Source organism: Diceros bicornis, chromosome 40 (genome assembly GCF_020826845.1).
Source record: "Diceros bicornis minor isolate mBicDic1 chromosome 40, mDicBic1.mat.cur, whole genome shotgun sequence".
Taxonomy (NCBI): domain Eukaryota; kingdom Metazoa; phylum Chordata; class Mammalia; order Perissodactyla; family Rhinocerotidae; genus Diceros; species Diceros bicornis.
Genome location: NC_080779.1, coordinates 19,050,266 through 19,072,849, shown reverse-complemented (window position 1 = coordinate 19,072,849; position 22,584 = coordinate 19,050,266). Strand labels below are relative to the sequence as shown.

General features: G+C 40.1%; 1 protein-coding gene across 3 annotated transcripts in view; it reads left to right on the top strand.

The window, feature by feature from the left end:
* Nucleotides 1-6,437: 6,437 nt before the first annotated feature.
* ZC3H8 (zinc finger CCCH-type containing 8) overlaps nt 6,438-22,584 on the top strand; it is a 30,589-nt gene continuing 14,442 nt past the window's right edge. For 2 of the 3 annotated variants that reach the window (XM_058534612.1, XM_058534613.1), the window contains exons 1-4: nt 6,439-6,572; nt 10,431-10,527; nt 19,464-19,698; nt 20,891-21,024. In XM_058534612.1, coding sequence (XP_058390595.1) covers nt 6,493-6,572; nt 10,431-10,527; nt 19,464-19,698; nt 20,891-21,024 — 546 coding nt within the window. In that variant the 5' untranslated portion in view covers nt 6,439-6,492. Of the gene's footprint in view, nt 6,573-10,430; nt 10,528-19,463; nt 19,699-20,890; nt 21,025-22,584 lie in introns of all 3 variants that reach the window. The other variant, XM_058534614.1, reaches the window with a different exon arrangement.

The window sequence follows — 22,584 nt, the reverse complement described above, 5'->3', positions numbered from 1 at the left end:
AAGGCACTGTGCTACCCTGACTTTAGTCTGGAGGACACCTGTGGCAAGTGTGGGTACAGTTACTGTTTGTCTAATGCAATGGTGGGGGAAGCAAGGGCACAATGAATTATTTTTTGTTTTCTCCTCCCACAAACCTCCCAAGGTGCCTCTTGTCCCAGACTCAAGACACCAACCCATGGATATCATTTCAAAATAGCACCTAGTCCCACAAACCCCACCATCACTCTTGGAACTCCAGAGGTTTCTCACAGTTTTCTGTTTCTTGTTACTTTGTTAATATTTTACTCTGCTTGCTTTAATGCGCTACTAGTTATCTGTTCTTCCCTCTATCCATCCATCAATCCATCTAATTTTTTGACACATTTAATTTTTTTCTGTGGCTGCTTTAAAAATTTTCTCTACTTTTCTGCAGTTTCACTGTGATATATCTAGGTGTGAATTTCTTTCAATTATCTTGCTTGGTATTTGTTAAGTGTCTTGATCTGTGGATTGATGTGTTTCATCAGTTCTGGAAAAGTCTTAGCCTTTTCTCTTCAAACATTTCCTCCACCTTGTTCTCTTTGTCTTCTCTTCATGTGATTATGATTAATTATGTTAGACATTTTGATCTATTACTTGTGTTTCTAATGCAGTAATCTCTTTTGTAGATTGCTTTTTTTAAAGAGGAGGACTCTTTGTGATGTACTCTGGATAATTTCTTCTGACTTATCTTCCAGTTCACTAATTTTCTCTTGAACCCTGTCTGGTTTTCTATTAAAAACCGTATTATTAATCAAGGTTCAATCAGAGAAGCAGAATCACTAGGAGACAGATTTACAGGGACTTTGCCTTATACAGGCAAATAACTCTAAACCTGCTATTATGGCAGCTGTTTAAAATAGTCTCTGTAAAGCTCTTGCCTGAGGCTGGAGCTTAAGATCTACAAGGCAAGCATTCAGGAAGGGAAGTTGGATATAAAGTGAAGGAGAGTGAAAACGAACTGGAACCCCTAACGACAAACTAGAACCTGTAGGAGTCTCTCACCACACCCAACTTTTATGATGTGGGTGTTCTACAGGAGAATCTTGTGCCCTTTTTCTTGGAGCTAAACATATACCTTGCCCAGAATTTGGAGAAGCTGAAGGAAGATCTGGGGATAGGTGTCAGCTGAAGGTCAACAAGGTGAACTAGCAGATAAATGGCAACAAGCATGAGTTGCAACAGCATCTGTTCCCCTTCACTGATATCGTGAATATAAAAATAATATGGCTGCTGTTCACTTCCACCTCCCAAACTTTGTTAAAAATCTTTCTTATAGCCCACCCTAACTGGAAACATGCAAGGATAGGACTCCTGGAAAACATAGTGTAGTCTAGCCAAGATGACACATTACAAAACCGCCAAATGCACACTTTTCAACTAGGCACCCATAGGTACCTCTTTAACTCATCCTTAGCTTCCAGAAAAAAGACAATAGCAAAGTCATGCCTCTACCTATCATGATGCAGCTACTGCAAATTCAACCAAAAACATGCCAATCCTTTCCCCCAAAAAGGATAAAAATCTCTTTTCCATCTTCGGGTGATGTTCATTCTTCTTCTAATTTTTCGTTTAGCTCAGTCGCACTCCTCCTTTCAAATCCAATAACCTAAGTAACGAAATATAAAATTAACTACTATTAACACATCATGTGTTAGATGCTAAGGGAATGGGAGAGGGGAAGATTATTATTATTTATATTGATATATATATTTCACATGCACATATGTATACACATATATATTTATATCAAATTAAGGATGAAATAGTCATAACTATTACAATCATTTTTGCTACCGGTCATGTGGTTGTAGTTGGTTTATAGCTACCTTCTGCTTCCACCCTTTGCCGTGTTCCCTTTGTCCTCAGCTGGTCTTGGCTCCTTCTTGGTGGATAACTCAAGCTTTCATTTCTGAAGGATTTGGGCCATTAGCAGTGCTGCTTATGGGGTTGTTGTTTCCTGTTGACTTTAATCACAGGACATAGGATTACTTAGACTCCCCACAGGAAATCTCCTGCCTTCTAGACATATTTTTTCTTCTCCTTATGTGTAGCCAGGATAACTTGATAGTTAAGATTAATCAACCCAGCCAGTATAATAAGCCCCTTCTGTGTCTGTTGATTCACTGGCCTGAGGAGCCCTAAGTGGCCAAATGGCATTCTCAACTTCAAGTTTAATGGAGTCATTGTCATGTTCTTTGATGGAAGCATTTCTACTTCTGGGATTAATAACTCTAGACCAATGGTTCTCAACTGGGGATGACTTTGCCCCAATTTGGGAATGTCTGGAGACATTTTTGTTTTCACAACTGGGGAAGGAGTGCTACTGGCATCTAATGGGGAGAGGCCATGGATGCTGCTAAACTTCCTAAGATGCACAAGACTGCCACCCACAACAAAGCATCATCCAGCCCAAAATGTCAATAATGCTGAGTTTGAAAAACTCTACTCTTGATCCGCAGAGCCCAAAGTTGTGGGGATGGGAAGCAAAAATTTGGCTAGAGCATCAGTAGGGATAATAAAGAGAGGCTCTATTACCATTTCCATGGCTTGATTGCCAGACCATGAATCCTGGCAGTGGGAGAAACAGGACCATAAGTTGATTGCTGATGTGCAGCATATGTCCACAAAGGATGCACTTTGCACCTAACTGGTGCTTTTTTTTTTTTTTTTTTTTGTGAGGAAGATCAGCCCTGAGCTAACATCTGTGCTAATCCTCCTCTTTTTGCTGAGGAAGACCGGCTCTGAGCTAACATCTATTGCCAATCCTCCTCCTTTTTGTCCCCCAAAGCCCCAGTAGATAGTTGTATGTTGTAGTTGCACATCCTTCTAGTTGCCGTATGTGGGACGTGGCCTCAGCATGGCCGGAGAAGCGGTGCGTCGGTGCGCGCCCGGGATCGGAACCTGGGCCGCCAGTAGCGGAGCGCGCGCACTTAACCACTAAGCCACAGGGCCGGCCCCAGTAACTGAGTTCTTAAGAGGCCATTCCACCATTTTATCATGCCAGTTGCTTTCTTTTTTTATTGTGATAAAATATATATGACATAAAATTTGCCATTTTAACCATTTTTAAGTTACAATTCAGTGGCATTCATTACATTCACACTGTTGTGAAACAATCCCTGTTTGTTTCCAAACTTTTTCATCACCCCTGACATAAACTCTGTAATCGTTAAGCAATAATTCCCCATTTCCCCCTCCCAGCCCCTGATAACCTCTAATCTATTATCTGTCTCTATGAATTTACCCATTCTAGATATGTCATATAAGTGGAATCATACAGCATTTGTGCTTTTGAGCCTGGATTATTTCACTTAGCTTACTGTTTTCAAAGTTCATCATGCTGTAGCATGTGTCAGAACTTCATTCCTTTTTATGGCTGAGTAATATTCCATTGTATGTATATACCACATTTTGTTTATCCATTTATCAGTTGATGGCCACTTGGGTTATTTCCACCTTTTGGCTCTTGTCAATAATTCTGCAATGAACACGAGTGTGCAAATATCTGTTCTAGTTCCTGTTTTCAATTCTTTTGGGTATATACCTAGGAGTAGAATTTCTTGGTCCTATGATAATTCTACATTTGAGCCAGCTGGTCTATAATGATAGTAACATCACTATCCATTGCTGTATAGAAAATTACCCCAAGACTTTGTGGTTTAAAACATAAACATTCTCTGTGGGTCAAGAATCCAGGAGCTACTTGGCTAGGTAGTTCTGTCCCAGAGCCTCTCGTGAGGTTGTGGGCAAGATGTCTTCTGGATTGACTAGTGCTGGAAGATCTGCTTCCAAGGTGGCTCACTCACAGCTGGCTCTCCACAGGCTACAGGCGTGGTAACCGACTTCCCTCCAGGCAAGTGATTCAAGAGACTAAGGCAGAAACTGCAATGCCTTTTATGAGTTCGCCTCAAAAGTCAGGCACCATCACTTTTGCCACATTGTATTTGTTAGAAGTGAGTCACTAAATCTAATCCACACTTAAGAAGAGAGGAATAAATAAGGCTCCACCTTTTGAAGGGAGAAGTGTTAAAGAATCTGAACACATTTTAAAACTACCACACTATCTATTGAGTTTTTAATATCAGTATCATATTTTTTATTTCTAGAAGGTCTATGTGGTTCTTTTTCCTGCTTTTTTTTGGTGAGGAACATTGGCCCTGAGCTAGAGTCTGTTGCCAATCTTCCTCTTTTTGCTTGAGGAAGATTGTCACTGAGCTAACATCTGTGCCAATCTTCCTCTATTTTGTACGTGGGATGCTACCACAGAATGGCTTGATGAGTGGTGTGTAGGTCCATGCCCAAGATCCCAACATGCGAACCCCAGGCCACTGAAGCAGAGTGTGCGAACTTAACCACTATGCCACCAGGCCAGCCCCCAATGTGGTTCTTTTTTAATTCCTCTATGTCACTTTTTATAGTTTCCTTTTTATCAGTTGGATATTGCTGTATAATAAACTAGTTTAAAACTTAGTAGCTTGAAAACAACCATTTATTTAGCTCACAATGTTGTGGGTCAGCAATTTGGACTGGGATAATCTGGGAGGTTCTTCAGTTTTCCACCGGGATCTGTCACATGTCTGGGGACAGCTGTGTGTTGGCTAGGTGGCTCTGCATTCAGGAGTTTTCCGGCTGTTGACTGGATGTTTTTGCTCTCCTCCATTTGTCTTATCCTCCACATGTCTCTGGCTTATCTTCAGCAAGGTGGCCTGGGCTTGTCCGGGAGAAGGCAGAAGTTCAAGACAGAGAGCAAACACATACAAAGCTTCTTGGGGCCTAGGCTTGTGAACGTTTTGGATATAGGGAAGGATGGAGAATTGGGGCCATTTTTGGAATCGATCTACCAGAAACATATGTAGCCTTTTATAGACTTTATCTGAAAATGGTAGTATATGATGCCCTTGCAGGTCAATTTTTCTTGTTTGCCGTTTTTTACCCATCAATTTTTTTTTTTTAGTATAGTTTTCTTTTTTTTTTTAATTTTTATTTATTTATTTTCCCCCAAAGCCCCAGTAGATAGTTGTATGTCATAGGTGCAAATCCTTCCAGTTGCTGTATGTGGGAAGCCGCCTCAGCATGGCTGGAGAAGCAGTGCGTCAGTGTGCGCCTAGGATTCGAACCCGGGCCACCAGCAGCAGAGCGCACGCACTTAACCGCTAAGCCATGGGGCCGGCCCTTTTACCCATCAATTTAATTTCCTTTTGTGGCCTGGTTATCTTGTGCTGTATGCTGGACGTTTTATATGAAAAAGTATGTATGACAATAATTTGAGTTCTGTAATATAGTACTTTCCTCCAAAGAGGGGGTACTACCTTAATTCAATTCAATTTTCCTCTGGGTTTTTAGTAACCATTCATGTACAAAAGAAGGTGATTGTCCATAATATAAACAACAGGGGAAAGTACAACTTCCCTGGGGAAGATGTCTGGCTTCAAATAACTCCCCTTCAGAGTGGGTTCCCTCTGCTGGATGCAAAAAGGTCGCTCTGGGTATGGGGGAATCTACAAATTCATTATTACATTTTCATAATTAAAAAAAAGAATTTCCTTTCACTTGTCTGTGAAGTGGACCCTGATTTATGCAAGGAACCAAACAGTCTCTCACTTGTAGAAGCAAGTCAGGTTCTCTGTCATTGGCCCAACCTACCGTTTGAGCCTTCCTTACTACTATAGCCCTACACTGGCGTTAAATTAAGCAAAACTGAACAGATCCCTGTTTTCCAAATGTGTACTCTATTTTCCCGCCTTCATACAATTGTCTCCACTTGGGATGCCCATTTGCCCCTAACTTCATCTCTTTGTATGGAAATTACTTCAAGACCGAGCTCAAATACACCCCTTTCGGGAAGCCTTCCCAACCAATGTGCTTTTTTGCTTTTCTGAATCCTCTTAGCCCTTAGTACTTTTTAATGGACTTTCTTCCTTCAAGTTATGCGTTTATTTGAATCTCCTTAGGTCGTAGAGACTCTACAAGTCACATAACCTGTTCACACCTTTGTTCACTCGCCTGAAAAACGTGGAAGGTAATAATAAACATCTTACAGGGCCGTTGTGACGCGGGTTAGGCGAGCTAAAATGCAAAACGATGACTTTTGTGATCACACAGCGCTCAAATGTTAGCCATTGCCACCACTCCTCAGAGACACGGTGATTTCCATGGAACAGTTCTCGCTGAATTGGAAGAAAGGAGAATCCGAAGGATTAAGCTTAAAAACCCTACTAATCATTCGAGATAACGGACCAAAGAACGCCCCGCAAAGCAAGGAACGAGAGCGGAGCCTGCGCAGAGCCGCAGGGGGACCGGGGCAGAGCGGGCGTGCGCAGAGCGGGGCGGAGCGGCGCATGCGCAGAACGGACTGCGCAGAGCGGGGCGGGGCGGCGCATGCGCGGGGCGGCCCGAGGCCCTGTGCGTCGCGCTGGGTGCCTCCTCCTCACGCTGTGGTTGGTGCTCAGTGGCTGTCCCGCTCTCCACAGGATGATGGATTTTGAGAATCTTTTCTCCAAACCTCCCAACCCGGCCCTCGGCAGAAACGTGGCCACGGACTCTGACGAAAGGTGATCTCCCGTCCTGTCATGCCTTGAGCGCGGGGGTCCCAGCCGGGGTCCGCCCCTTCGTGCCTTGTGGAGGCCGCCGGGCCACGCCGCCAGGTCCCGTGGGCAGCGCGGGGGGCCCCGGGGCCGGCGACGCTCGGACGTGGGGAGGTCGTTCGGGGCAGGGGTCAGGAGCCGGAGATGGGGTCCAGCTCCGAGCCCGCCGCGGCCGGGGGTGCCGGGAGCCTGGGCGAGCGCAGCGGCGGGGTCCAGGCGGCGATGGGGCGGGGGAGGCTCCGGGATGCCCCCCTTTCTCCGCGCTGCGGCGCCTCTGCGCCGGGCTGGGGCCGCCCGTGTGTTCCCACAGCGCCGGTGCTGCCGCCAGGCCGAGAGCTCCCGGAGGGCAGAGATCGTCTGTCATTTCTGCCTGGCACGTGCTGGGCGCTTTTTTGTAGCCGAGACGAAAGCCTAGGTTCATTAAGCGGTGAAGGATAAGTAGTGAATCGTGCGCCTTTAGGCCACTGATTTGCATCGAAAGACCATCGTAAAGCAGCAAACACCGTTTGGATATAATATTTCCTTCAGATTGAAAATGGCACTGAAACTTTTGGCCAAATGGCGCTGACTTATTGACCTCATACTTGGAGACGTGTGTAGTGTAGTTTATTTCTACGCAGATATTCGTTCCCTTTCTTTTGTGAGTTTGAATTGCTGAAAATCATCTTTTCTCCTAACGCTAAGTCTTTCCCCCCAGTTTACCTAAGCGGAAACCGTGACACAAATCCTTTGTTCCTTTATTTCTCTCATCCCTGATATATCTTATTCTGGTTGATTTTACCTCTCAATATCCCTGTTCACTCCTCTGCGTCTTAAATACCGGAATTGAAGCTATGACCTTAATTCAGGTTACCACCAAGAGCTTCACTACGTGGCTTTACCTGAAATATGTTATTTAATCTTCACCACAACCTTAAAGAGATGATATCCTCATTTTTGCAGATGAGAAAATTGAGGCACAGAGAGGATAAATAACTTGTCAAGATGACACAGTGTAAGTGGCACAACTAGGATTAAGTTACCCAGACAGTCTTATTCCAGACCCATGATTTCATCACCAAACTTCTAACGCAAAATCACTAAAATAAAATAAGACCTATAAGTATTGAAAAGAGACAAAGACCCTAATTACTTGCAGATGGTATGATCAACTACAAAGAAAAACAAGAGGAACCAATTAATATACTATTAAAAATAACAATAAGAGGTGAATTCTGAATGCAAAGTGAATCATCATAAAAAAGACAATAGCAACATATAAAAAACAAGTAGCAGCTATCAAAAATTTTACTGAACTACATAAAAGACACTTTTGGATTTTCGTCCAAGTGTTAGGTGAAGAATGATATTGGAGTATAGTGAACATCTGTGAACTGTGCCTCGTTTGTGTCCTTTGCCCATTTTTCTCTTCCTTGGTCTTTCTCTTTAAAGTTTTAGTATCTCTAGTCTGCAGATATTTTACCCCCAATTTGTTATTTGTCTTTTGACTTTGTGTATGGCGTTATTTTCAATGCATAAAAGTTTTTTGTTTGTTTTAAATGCAGTCAAATGAGTCAATCTTTTATGGTTTCTGGGGTTTTTTCCCCCCCAGTAATTTTATGATGGGGCTACTGATTTATTGAGCACCTGCTATGTAGGGGACACTATTCTAGGCCTTGGGGATATAGCAATAAATAAATAAAAGAGATAAAAATCCTTGTACTTATGAGATTTAGATTCTTGGTGCACAAACAATACATAAATATATAGTATATCATCTAATGATAGGTGCCATGGAGAAAATGAAAGCAGAGTAGGGGGAGAAGAAGGGAGGCTGGGATGATAGGGAGGCTATGGATATTTTAAAGAAGGTGGTTAAAGCCTCACTAATAACATTGATAAGTAACATTCGAGTGGAGACCTGAAGGAGGTGAGGGAGGTTGATATCTAGCGAGGAGGGTGTTCCATATAAAGGTCCTGAGGTGGTGAGCTTGGTGTGATTGGGTGGTGGGACTTGAAGAGAAGTAGGACTTGAGAGGTGTCGGGGACGGGGTGGGGGAAGCAGAACGTGTAGGGACTTGTAGGTGCCGTAATAAGGACTTGGGCTTTTACCCTGAATGAGATAAGAGGCTGTGGGAGAGTTTTCAGCAGAGAGTGACATTTTAGCAGGGTCATTCTGGTCGTGTTGAGAGTGGAATGTAGAGGGGCAGGAATAGGTTGGATCATAGTGTTAGTGGCAAGAAGTGGTCAAATATGGACATATTTTGAAGATACACTAGATTTCCTCACAGATGGGATATGAGAGAGGAGTCAAGGTCGACTTCAAGATTTTTGATCAGTATCATTAGAAGGATGGAGTTGCTGTTTAAGAGAGCAGGAGGATTAGATCAAGAGTTCATTTTTGCATATATTAAGATTACGTCTAGTAGATGTTCAGGTGGATATGTTGAGTAGGAACTTGGCACTGGCTGCCTGGGCTCAGATCTCAGTTCTGCCATTTACTAGGTCTGTGACAAGTTACATAAGCTTTCCATAGTTCAGTTTTTTCATTTGTTAAACAGGCCTTTTAACAACAGTATGTATGTCATAGGGTTGTTGTGATATGTATAACGTGCAGGGAACAGCGCCTGGCACAGAGTAAGCATAATGCAAGTGTTAGCTGCTGCTGTTATTGCGGTTGTAGTCATTATTGCTCTGTCTAAGGAGAGCTTGCTTCCTACTGCATAAGATGATGCATTACTGAAAACTAGAGCAATGAAGGTGCACAGTGTGTGTTTTATTGGCTCCTGAAGTGGTGGCTTTCTGTAGAAGGCTCACAACTTGGTACCTCCTCTGATGGATGTGACTCTGAAGCTCTGACTAGGGACAGATCAGTGGTAAACTGCTGAATTGGGTGAAGCTGTGAAGCTTGAGCTCCTCTGTAACTTTGAAAGAAGCACAAAGTCACTATTCACCTTCTTGTGCTAACAGTGCTTTCCATTGGTAACCTGTTCTTTTGAGAATGTACGCATTGCCTGGTCCTTGCCTTAATCTGGCATGTAACTCGTATCTTAAGCTTTCATTCAGCAGTCACTCCTTGCTGAGACACAGTTGTCTTATTTTCCGTCTTTATCTTTTTGGGGTTCATTTTTAGTTTTGCTGGACTAGCCAAGGAATTCTCTCAGACGATGTCTGTGCATGTTCAACTTCTCAGTCCTTGTGAGTCTGAAAACAGCTTTTCTTTTTCATCTTCCCACTTGAATATAAGTTTGGCTCTCTCCTGACCTTGGAAGTTGCCCTGCCTTCTACCTGCAATACTCTTCTCCCTTAAGTTCCTCTTTGCTTGCTAACTCTTGATGTTTTTAAGGTTCAGAAAACCTCTGGCCCCCAAATCTAGGTTACATGTTCCTCATATATGCATCTACACTCATCACACTATATTGAAATTGTTTTATTTCTTTCTCTCAGGCGGATAGAAAGTTCTCAGAAGGCAGGGACGAGGTCTGTCTTTTTCATTGTTGCATCCCAGGATTTCAGGCCCAGACCCTGGTGTATGGTGGACACTTAGTGTTTGCTAATGGATGGAATGATGAATGAATGGATGATTTGTATAGCTGCTAATACTTGAACATTAAGGTTATGTAATCTAAAATTTCAGCTTTACTGTTTGCTTATAAACATGTTGACACTTACTGCTTATCATAATTTTGTACATTATTTTTCTGGAGTATTTGGAGTAGAATTTGAATTTGGAATTTCTTTGATGGCAAGTGGAAGATAAGCCAAAGCAGTGAATTTTAATGTTATGGCATGAACCCTTTTCAGGTTGAAAAAACCCTTTTGTGTTATTTGATATTTTTGCTACAGAATCGATGATGAAATAGATGATACAGAAGTTGAAGAAACACAAGAAGAGAAAATAAAATGGGAAGTAAAACTGGAGTGTGAGCAAATTCCCAAAAAAGTAAGATTAAGTTGGCATATTGAAAAAACAGACAGGATTGGGTGTGAGAGATTTATTAGGGATCCTTTATTGTCTCACTTTAGTCAGCATTTGAGACCCAGTTACTTGTATCGAGGAAACTTGGTTACACTTTTGAAAAAATTTATCATTCAAGAAGTTTGTTGTCATTTAACATGAACTATTTTTAGTGCATTGCTTTTTTGGGGGTTTTCTCTATTTCTGAAATGGATTGTAAACCGTTTCAAAAACTTCTTTCTTTTCAAATTAGATCAAAATTTTTAAGGATTTTGATTTGCTAACTTAACTAACCGTAGTGATTTATAGCTTAAAGCTTGTATTAGTTTGCTAGGACTGCCATAACAGAGCACCACAAACTGGGTGACTTAAACAGAAATTTATCGTCTTGTGGTTTCGGAGGCCAGAAGTCCAAGATTAAGGGGTGTGGGTTGGTTCCTTCTGAGGGCTGCGAGGAAGAATCTGTTCCATGCCCTCGGCTAGCTTCTGGTGGTGTGCTGGCCATCTTTGGTGCTCCTTGGCGTGGCTTCCAGAAGCATCACCTGGATCTTGACCTTCATGTTGGAATGGCGTTCTCCCTGTTTGCATATGTGTGTGTCTAAATTTCCTCTTTTTATAAAGACAACACTCGTATTGAATTAGAGCCCACCCTAATGACCTCATCTTAATTAATTTCACATGCAGTGGCCCTATTTCCAAATAAAGTCACATTCTAAGGTACTGGGAGTTAGGACATCAACATGAGAATTTTGGAAGGATATAGTCAAACCCATAACAAAGCCAGTATCTGCTCCTCTCTTGGCTCTTTTTCAACTTTTTATTGTGAAATTTAACACACTACAAAAGAATGGGTTCGAATTGGCAGTAAGACTCACAAGACACAAAAAGGCTATAACATGACTTTTTTTTTTTTTTTTTTTTTTGGTGAGGAATATTAGCCCTGAGCTAACATCCATGCCAATCCTCCTCTTTTTGCTGAGGAAGACTGGCCCTGGGCTAACATCCATGGCCATCTCCCTCCACTTTATATGGGACGCCACCACAGCATGGCTTGACAAGCGGTGCATCGGTGCGCACCCAGGATCTGAACCCCAGGCTGCCGCAGCGGAGCGCGCGCACTTAACCGCTACACCACTGGGCCGGCCCTGACACTCTTGTACTTAGCTTTGTAAAAGCATACAGGACAGAAAAATACGGCAGGTACAGCATCTTCATCTCCTCGGGAAGCATCTCAACTACCCAAGTATATAACTTTTTTTTTGCCCTTTGGGGCATGTATGGCTGCTGTGGACAAGAGCTGAGGTTAACACTGAGAAACTGCAGCTTGGATGTCCCACAAATTTTTTTATACTATTTTAGTCATGTAGGCCTCACTCCTTCATGCCCTCAATATAAAGTCCCCCAATCCGTGTATAACCCCATACAAGAGATAGGCAGATACAATATAATATAATTATTTTAAGTAGTTTCCAAGAAACAGTATGGTGAGAAGGTGGTCACCTGGATTATTCCTAAGTAGGCTTGCTTCAGCCCAAGCTCTTTGCTCACAAGTGCTTAAAACATAAATGTATAGTGTCTTAGCTAATTAAAAAGAGAGCACCCAGGTAAACACTTTGCAAGTCAAGAAAGCACATTACCCACAAAGTCTCTGATGCCTCCTTCCTCAGTCATATCCCCTTGTTTCCTCCTAGAGATAACTACAGTCCTAACTTATGTACTAATCACTTCCTTGATCTTTACAGTTTTACTACTGATGCTGTCATCCTTAAGAATACAGTTTTTCTTGCCTATTTTTGCACTTTGCAGAAATAGAATAGTGTTGTTTTTGTTCTTTTCTGTCTTCTATTATAAGATTATGGATAGTGTGGTGTATGCTTGTTCATTTTCTTAGCTGCATAATATTTCATTATTTGAGTACACTAGATTCTATTGTTGGTAGACATTTGGTCTGATTCCCATTTTTAGAGGTTATGGACAGTGCTGCTACATTCTTTCACTTATATCCTGCTGTGCATATTCTGCATTTAGCTAGGGGAGGAGCTGCTGGGTCTTAGAGAATAGGCATCTTTACCTTTACCATAATGCCACACTGTATTTCAGAATGGGTCTACTGATTTTTTATTCCTAAGGCAATGTATGAGAGACTGTATTTCTACTGCTCCACACTTGATGTTGTTACCTTTGTTACTTTTTGCCGTCTGGTGAGGTATGTCATTGTAATTTGGTTTGCATTTTCTTGATTACTGTTGAGATGGAGCATCTTTTCATGTTTGTCCATTTGTATTTCCCTTTTTTGTGCCTGTTCAAGTCTTTTTTTCCTTTTTTGTTTGTTTGTCCGTCTTTTTCTTGTAGTTCTTTATTCTGGATATAAGGGGGTTTTCCTTTCATTGTGGATTATGTGTTGCAAATATCTGCTCGTTTTATTGCTTTCTTTCCACTCAACAGCATTTTTTGATAAAAAGTTTATAATTTTAATGTACTCAAATTTATTAGTCTTTTCCTTTGTAGTTAGTGCTTTATGTGTTTTATTTAAATATCCTGAGATGATAAAAATATTTTCCTACAGTGTCTTCTAAAAGCTTTATTATTTTGCATTTAGCATTTAAGTTTATAATCACTTAAATTGAATTTATAATCACTTAAATTTATAATCACTTTAAATTGATTTTTGTGTATAGTATGAGGTAGAGGGGACAAATTCTGTTTTACCATTTTTTTTTTTTTTTTCATCATCATACATCATTGTTCTAGCACCATTCGTTGGGGGAAAAGAACTGTCTTTTCCCTCGCAGGTCTACAGTGTCACTGTTGTCAGAAATCAAGTGTTCGTGATCAGATGAGTCTGTTTCTAGACTCTGTTCTCTTACACTGGTGTATTTGTCTCTTCCCCCAAGACCTCACTGTGTTAATTACTACAGTTTTATAATGAGTTTGGATATCAGCTAAGCAAGTCCTCTCACCTTGTTTTTCTTCTTTAAGTGTCTTGTCTATTCTTAGCATTTCCACATAAATTTTAGAATCCCTTTGTCAGGTTCCACAGGAAATCCTGGTGGGATTTTCATTGGGAATCCATTGATTCTATAGATCATTTAGGGGAGAATTGACATCTTTAAAATATTGAATTGTCCAAACTTGAGGTCCTCTTTAATTTCTCTCAACAGTGTTTTATAGTTTTCTTTGTAGATGTCTTACATCTTATATACCTTTTGTTAAATTTATGGCTAGGTATTTGATGAGGCTACTGTAAATTACATCTTTTTTTAGGTATCGTTTTCTGACTGTAGGTTTCTCATTTGGCTCACATACACTGTTTTATAGGAATGCATGGGATTAAACTTTTGAGTTCTTGTTAACATTTCTGAACATATCTTGAATTTATCCTCATAGTTGATAGGTAGCTAGGCTGAGATAGATTTAAGGTTGAGGTTATTGCTCCATTTTCTTTTACTACTCGTTGTTGCTAATGTGAAGTCTTGCCAATCTACTTCCAGTTCCTTTGTAAGTATCCTGAAATCAGGAGTCAGTAAACATTTTCTTTAAAGGACAAAATAGCAAATATTTTAGGCTTTGCAAGCCAAAAAGCAAAATTGAGGCTATAATGTAGGTATGGATATAATGAGAGAGAGAAAACAAATTTCCACAACTTCCAAACTTAACACAATAATGATCTGTTTTTGTAATACAGATTTACTAATGAGAAGAATGGGATTCTCCTTTTTGGGATAATAATTTGTTTAATTGGAGTTCAAACTTAGTGTTCCCTATCAAAGTTGGTTGCAAAGATTCATCTCTTAATGCCGATCTGTAATTAGATTCTATACATTTCATCTTTGAAGATGTCTTCTCACTACAGATAGGTACTGCTGAATACTCTTACCAGTTCACCAGCATGATTTTCATTGAATGTATTCATTGCTTGAAAGGGATTTATAGGATTTTATTAGATTCTTCTCTTGAGATTTGTCTCTTAGCATGTCATTACGTTGCAGATTCATCCCTTTCAGTTGAGGGTTAGGTGATAACTTCTCAGTTGCACAGTTAAATGGATTTTGAAATGGCAGTTTCCTTTGCACCTGCGTTCAAGTCTGAAAAACTCGGCTGGAACTGTAGTTTGAGTCTGGAAAATACATCTGCTGCAATTTGTGTGAGAATGGAGATCTTGCTTCTTGTTTTATCTTTGGACAGCACAGTGATATTGAGCAGAATCACTAACATCTGTCCACTCATCAAGAGCCAAGGAAAACCACTTGATATAATTTGTCTTGTTTTTTTAATTGTCTGTTGAAATTTCTCCAGATTTCCTCCTGTCTTTGAGAAACTTTTCTTGCCAAAAGGCCAATTGTCTTAACTTTCTCTGGAAATTTCTTCAAGTGCTGTAATCAAACATGATTTAATTAACCCACCATCCACTTTCTTTGCTTGGCTAACAAGTGAGCCACTCAGAAACTTAACTTTGCAGCCTCTTTTTCGTTTTTTATTTTTGTAAAGAAATAATTCTGTGATGATATATTTTGTGTAAATTTTCTGGTTTTTCTGACCATTGCTTTCCTGTGAGTTGGGACTGTTGTGATGAATGCTTAATATTGTAATGTCAACATATATTATGTTCTTTCAGCACTCCTATAGTATCATTACATAATAACCATAATGCTTTGCCATCTAATTTGACAATAAAATAATCCACACTTCAGTGTGCCTTAAATACGTGGCATTCAAAGTCTTCTTTTCATGTTTTGACCTGGTAGATGTACACTGGTAATGAAAAAAATGTCATGGCTTGGTGATACATGAGATACTCAAAATGCTGTCAAGTTATTACCGTTACTGAAATTTATAGTGCACTGAGCATCAGTGTAAAGTGATGAGAGCGCCAAAGCCATGTATAGTCTCTTTTGCAACTGCTCAACTCTGCTGTTGTATTGTGAAAGTGAGTGAGCATGGCTCTGTTCCAATAAAACTTTATTTATGGATGCTGATATTTGAATTTTATATAATTTTCATGTGTCATGAGGTGTTATTGTTTTGATTTTTTTTCCAACCATTTAAAAATGTCAAGACCATTAGCTTGCTGACTTACAAAAACAGGGGCAGGATAGATTTGGCTCTTGGGTCATAGTTTAACGACTCCTACTCTAGATTTTTATCACTTGCTTGTGTGTTCCTTCATTGTCCCTTGATTTTAAGAAAGGCCTGGAGAGTTGATGGATGTCCTTTGCTGGTGTGTTGGTAGATCTGTGTCTATAGGCCTTGCTCTAAATGGGACGCCTGATTGGGCATTCCGTACACGGGTAGGCTGTGTGGAAACGTAGGTTTCCAGCAGCATAGTAGTTCTTAACCTTCTTTGTGCTGGGTATCTCCTTTGGCAGTCTGGTGAAGCCCATGGGCCCCTGCTCAGAATAATGTTTTTAACTGTATAAAATATGTTGGATTACAAAGGAAATTGATTTTATTGAAATACAGTTATCAAAATATTAAAAAGCAGGGGGCCGGCCGGGTGGCATGGTGGTTAAGTTCGTGCACTCTGCTTCTGCAGCCCAGGGTTCGCGGGTTCAGATCCCAGGCACGGACCTACGCACTGCTCATCAGACCATGCTGTGGTGGCGTCCCACATACAAAATGGAAGATGGGCACAGATGTTAGCTCAGGACCAATCTTCCTCAGCAAAAAGAGGAAGACTGGCAGCGGATGTTAGCTCAGGGCCAATCTTCCTTACCAGAAAAAAAAAATATATATATATATATAAACAAGCAAATGCGGTGAGAGTAATATGTTCTTTATTAATGCACTAAGTAATAAGATCCAGCAGTAGGTCTAATTTTTGTAATTTTGACATAGTGATGAACATAAAAGATATTTTGAGATCTGCAACAACTGTAATGTGATATATGAAGGTACCTGTGATTTCTGTTGGTGACAGTCACAGGTGCTGCTGATACTAGTGTGGTTTGTTGCCAGTGTTCAAAACAGAAGAAAATGCTAAATGTCAATTTAGAGGTTTATGAAAATATGATGTGATTTTTTCTTCCCATCCAAGTTCATTGAATTCTTTCCTTAGATCCTTGAGGGAGGGTTTCTGGACAGCAAGGTAACAACCCCTGTTGTAGGGTGAGTGGGTGGAGTGTTTTTCTGGTGGGGGTTGCTCCCAAATGCCAGAATGTGGATAATTTCACTCTGGGGTCTTAGTACCCACACAAAAAGACTTGGCTTTTATCAGACATTTTATTTGTTTTCTTTGGAGAACAGCCCTCTCTTTTTACCCAGGGTAAATTTCTGTTTAATTGTGTTCTGGTGAGGGGTGGGGCAGAGAGAATTTGTTCTAACAGTTTTGTCTGTTTTTATGTAGAATTTTAATTCATCCCTATTTATAGCCCCATCTCTCACACTCCAACCTAAGCCCAACCTCCAGATTATAACTTGCTTTTTATCAAAAATTTGCCAAGAATTTGTTGAACTCTTCTCAATTACTGATGAATGTACTTCATGCCCCCCCACACACACTATTATGGAACTATTAAATTTTACATTTCTATACTTGTATTTCTGTGGAATCTCAGGACGCCATGCTAGTTCAATAAACCATCCTGAATCAAACACAAGAAAATCTTTTACTTAAAAAAAAAACTTTATTTAGATTCCTTTATAAAAGGGAAAAAATGTTGTAATATCATGTTTGTATGCTTTCTAAATTACATCTAAATTATATAAACATCAAAGCAATGAGTTTATAGCTAGCCGCATGAAGAAAAGTATTTAAGCAATCATTTGTATTTTGTGCATTTTGGTGCACTCTGAAAAGAATCATATCAATTAGTAAGAATCATCTCTAATGTATAATAAAACAACCAGTTTATGATTTGTCCTGGTTTTATTAATGTTACCAAGTCATCTCATCTCTTCATTTAATACAGATTAATCAAACACGTTATTACTTGTAGTAAAAGAGATCTGCTTCAGTACCGTAGGCCTGTATGTTTTGTGCAAGGAGGGGCATTTAATCACTCATTTGGATCCTTGTAATATTTTCATTCGGACACACTGCATAGAATCTCATCTCTGTGTGTTTGACTAAGCTAAACTTTGTGGGAGTTGTTGCGTATTTAATGATTTTTTGGTTCGTCCTGTGCCTACTAAATAAAATTAAATGCCAAAACCAAGGTAAACATAATAATTATCAGAGGAATCGGCCAACATTTCATAAAGGACAAGGTAGTGCGTCTGTTCGACTTGGTGAGCCGTATTGTCTCTGTCACACTAAGCAGCCATAGATAGTACATAAATGAATGAATGGGTATGACTGTGTTCCAGCAAAACTTGGTTTACAAAAACGGGAGGTCAGGAGGACATTTGCCACCCCTGACCGGAAGTTATGTTTACAGGTTTGTTCTATGGTATTAGTTGGAAAAAAGTGCTCTTTCTTGAGGACTTGGAGACGAGGAACTTGGTGGCCTGAAGATTGTTAGGTTGGTTGGTAGTCTTGTCTAGTCTTGTCTGGTGTCATGAAGATAAGGTATACAGTGAGGCCATTATCAGGTTAGGAAACTTTCTCAGCGTGTTGGGATTCTTCCAGCAGGGAGCACATTCATCTTCTAGGCCTGTGATCAATCAGCTGGTGGTACGACTCCTAGCTTTGTTATTAACCATTTGAGGTAAACCATTAAATTGGACCACCTAGTATATTTTATAGTAGTGATTCTTCTGTTTTGTTTTTTGTTTGCTTGTTTTGAGTTTGCTGCCTTCATCAGTTATGTGAAAGCAGATAAGAGCATGCTCTGGAGCAGGATCACTGGCCAATTTAATGATAGATACCTCATCTCTTCCTGACATCAAAACAGGAGCCCTTTGACATTCGGGCTTTTATTTTTTAAATAAACTTTTTTTTTTTTTTTTAGATTTTATTTATTTATTTTTTCCCTCCAAAGCCCCAGTAGATAGTTGTATGTCACAGCTGCACATCCTTCTAGTTGCTGTATGTGGGACGCGGCCTCAGCATGGCCGGAGAAGTGGTGCGTCGGTGCGCGCCCGGGATCCGAACCCGGGCCACCAGCAGCAGAGCGCGCGCACTTAACCGCTAAGCCACGGGGCCGGCCCTTAAATAAACTTTTTAATTGAAATGTGTCATACATACTAATTATAATTATTCAGCTTGATACCCCTGTATCACCAAGTATAGACACCTGTGTAACCAATACTTGGAAATTTTTATACACAAAGTGCTTTAAGTTGTCTGCTATGATCACCTCAGGCTGCTCCAGGGTCAGCTGCCATACCTGGGTTCCTGTTCCAGTGGGTGCCTGTGTTTGCAGCTTTCACCTTGTGGCAGCTCCAACAACACAGTTAGAAAACAATTTCTGAAAGTGAAGTTAACTTGATTACAGAGAACAGGGAAATTCTTTTTTCCTTGTCATCGTTGTTGCCCCCTCCTCTGCCACCAGTGCTATGAGTTAAAGGAAAAAGAATAGGCTTTGCTAACTGTGATATATAGTGGCTTTTCAGTTGGACAATGACAGTTGACTTGCTCTTTTATCAAATGATGAGTTATTGAATTAAACCATTTAAAAGTATAGTCAATGCAAAGGGAGAAATAAAATGTAAACTATAATACTGTAGTTCCTTTATATCAAATAATTAAGATTTGGGGTTTAGTCTTAATTCAGTAAAGTACATAGTGCACAAATCAGAATATTCCCTCAAATTGTGTTTAAGGGTAGATATGTCATGCTGGCTCTTTTTTTTGTTTCTAACTCTGGAAAATTTCAAACACATAGGAGTGGAAAGAATAGTATATGAACCCCATGCGCCCATCACCCAACCTCAACAACGATCAATTCATGGCCAGTCTTTGTTTCTTCTTTATAACAAGATTGTTTTATTGTTTTGACTCATGCTAGGTTTTTAAAATTGAAAGTTTAATTTTTACTTAGTCTAGGCACTTGGGAAGCTCTACAGCAACAGCGAAGAATTTGCTGCATAGAAAATCAAGAAGTAAGGACTATGATGTATATAGTGATAATGATATCTGCAGTCAGGAATCGGAAGATAATTTTGCTAAAGAGCTTCAACAGTATATACAAGCTAAAGAAATGGCAAATGCTGCTCGATCCTTACCATTTCCTGAAGAATCTGTGAAGAAAGAGGGAGTGAAGGATCCCCAGAAAGGTAAGGGTCAAACTATTTTATCTAGAGAAGCAATCACAGGTGCCCATGTATGGACTGGGGGGGAGTTTTTTCCTGCATTGTGTCTCATGATAAGATCATAGTTTTCATGGATCTTTTCACCAGACGTGAGCTTGCATGGCCTGAGACCCCCCTCCCCCTTGCTGAGACCTGGGTACTCGATGTACAGATGCTCAGTTTGCAGGAGGAGCTGAGAGTGCAGGGGGCTTATCAAAGGCCATGACTACTTTGAAAGGGAGAATGCTAAATCCCTGGCCTCTGCCTCTATGAAGGGCCAGATATGCCTGTTTGTATTGTTATCTAAAGAGGAATTGACTTAATTAATATGAGGGTTGGTGATGTATCAGACTAAACTCAGAAATATATGCTTTTAGATTACTCAAATGAAATTTAGCCATAGAGATGAGGACAAATGACAATTGTAAATGAAATTCTTAATCCTCTCATTTTACTGCCTTTTTTTCCCTCTTTAAATGTTTTCCTGTTTAAAATGGGTCTATAGATAAATTTAATCTATATTAAATGTTTTCAGTGAAAAATCTGAGAGTGAAAATATCAGATCATTTTGAACATTTGAAGCTTTTATTATTATAGTGCTATGGCCATTCCTAATTAGATCCATCATACTCTGAACACTTCCAAAGGATCTGGGTTGTGGCTAGCAAGATGGATTTCGTTAATTATCTGGCTTTTTTTCTGACAATACCTTATTATGTTTTCACAAAGAATGAATTCGGGATTAGGAAGATATTGATTCTCTTTTTGGTCTCTTAATCCCAGAGATTCTAGAAAGACACGTCAGCATCATACCAGTTTTCACTCATTGAGCAGTGGAGAACTTTTCCTGGATTATTATAGAATATACTTCTTAAGAACTGCTATATTTTCTGTGTGTGTGTGAGGAAGATCAGCCCCGAGCTAACATCCGATGCCAATCCTCTTTTTTTTTTTTTGCTGAGAAAGATTGGCCCTGGGCTAACATCCGTGCCCACCTTCCTCTCCTTTATACGGGATGCCCCTACACCATGGCCTGACAAGCGGTGCACGTCTGAACCTGTGAACCCTGGGCCACCGAAGTGGAGCGCATGCACTTAACCACTGCGCCACTGGGCTGGCCCCAAGAACTGCTATTGTATTTTTATGTCATCTTTAAAATTAACTTTTCTGTTTTTAGCTGTTAAACAAAAAAATAAAAACCTTAAAGCTGTTCGCAAAAATGGTAAGCAGAAGAAAATGAAGCGAAAATGGCCTGGCACTGGAGATAAAGGATCACACGCCTCACTGAAGAACAGTGGCTCACAGGAACAGGTACAAGAAGATATGCATGTAGGAGGACACCCACAGGCTGTTGGGATTTTGTCTTACACCTCAGTGACAAGCCACAAAATGAAGGTTATCCAATGGTGAAAATCTCTTACCGTCACTGGGCTCTCCATGTCCTTCCTTCTTACTCTTGCAGCTGCCTTCCCTCTCACTCTCTAGCTGCCAGCACCCATTTTAAGCCTTAGTGTTGTGCCTGTTGCCCCTGAACACATACACACAAGCCTCTTGATTTTTTAGTGTTACTGTCAGTGACTATGGAAAAACAAATAGAGGAAGCAGGGAGGAGATAAAATAGCTGCGAGACATTTCAAAGGCCACAGAATCTTACAAAGTTTCTAGTGTTGCAGGTCCCTGGTCTGTTGATTCTTGACTCTGTCTGGAAATTAAAAATGAGTATTTCTGGACATTGGCCTTACCAAACACCACCTACCTCCCTGGTATTTTGATTTTGCTTCGTATAAGTTCCTCTTCCTTGGTCTGCAGATGTAATAAGGGTAGGACAAAAAGTGACTCCTCTGGACTTTGCTTTTCTGACGCTTCTAAACTGGATGGCACCTTTTTTGTTAGGTTTGGTCCAGGAGACGAGTTAAGGGTGGTAAAATACTGTAGTTTGAAACATATTTATATAAAATCTTGCCCTGCTTCCATATTTTACAAATGAGAAATCTGAAGCCCCAGGGTTCAGGTAACTGCCGGTGGTCGCACAGGGCCAGGCCAGGGCTGGAACTTTGTTTCCTGATCCCCAGTCAGTATTCCCTTTCATTTGGTTTACGGTGGCTCAAATAATTATTCAGCCAAAGCTGGACAGCCCTTTTACACAAGGAACAAATTATAAACATATATGTTAGAATTTAATAACATAATCAAATAAAACCAAAGATTTAAACTGACACATTTATAAGACATAATTTTGATGGTACTAAGTGGAAATTTGACATTATTGCAAAGCAGATCACATAAATTTACAGTTAGCTTCTGTCTTTTTATATACTGAATTCCTAAAACTGTATTCAGCAATTTGGTATGCAGAGGTTGTAAGTTTTACCACAAGTTAACACACTAAAAGTGGTTTATGTTTCTAAAGAGCTAAATGTATTATGAAATTCCCCTTTTGTTTTTATATAAAAGTCCCCTTTTATTTTTATACTTTATTGCCATCTTTGAGGGTATATTTCTAGTTTTGTTTGTTAGTTTGAGCTGGTCAGTATACTTAGCTGACACCAGTGAGCATCTTATTGAAATTAAAGATTACACTGCTTTGAGTTCACCTTACGATTTCCAGTTTTGTCTCCATTGTTCTAAAGAACCTTGTTCTTAGACTTCGCTTTTTATTGCAAGTAGTAGCACTCTCATTTTTTAATTCATTTTTAAGTAAGGACAAAGTACAATAAAATATTCAGGTTGCACAAACACTGATGGTCGATGATGGAATGCTGTTGAAACTGACAAAACATTTATTTTTCAACTGATGTACAAAAGTCCACATCTTACACATTGAAGGCCAGTTCAGAAGAATCACTTTTCAATGTTTTAAAGGTGGTTTAA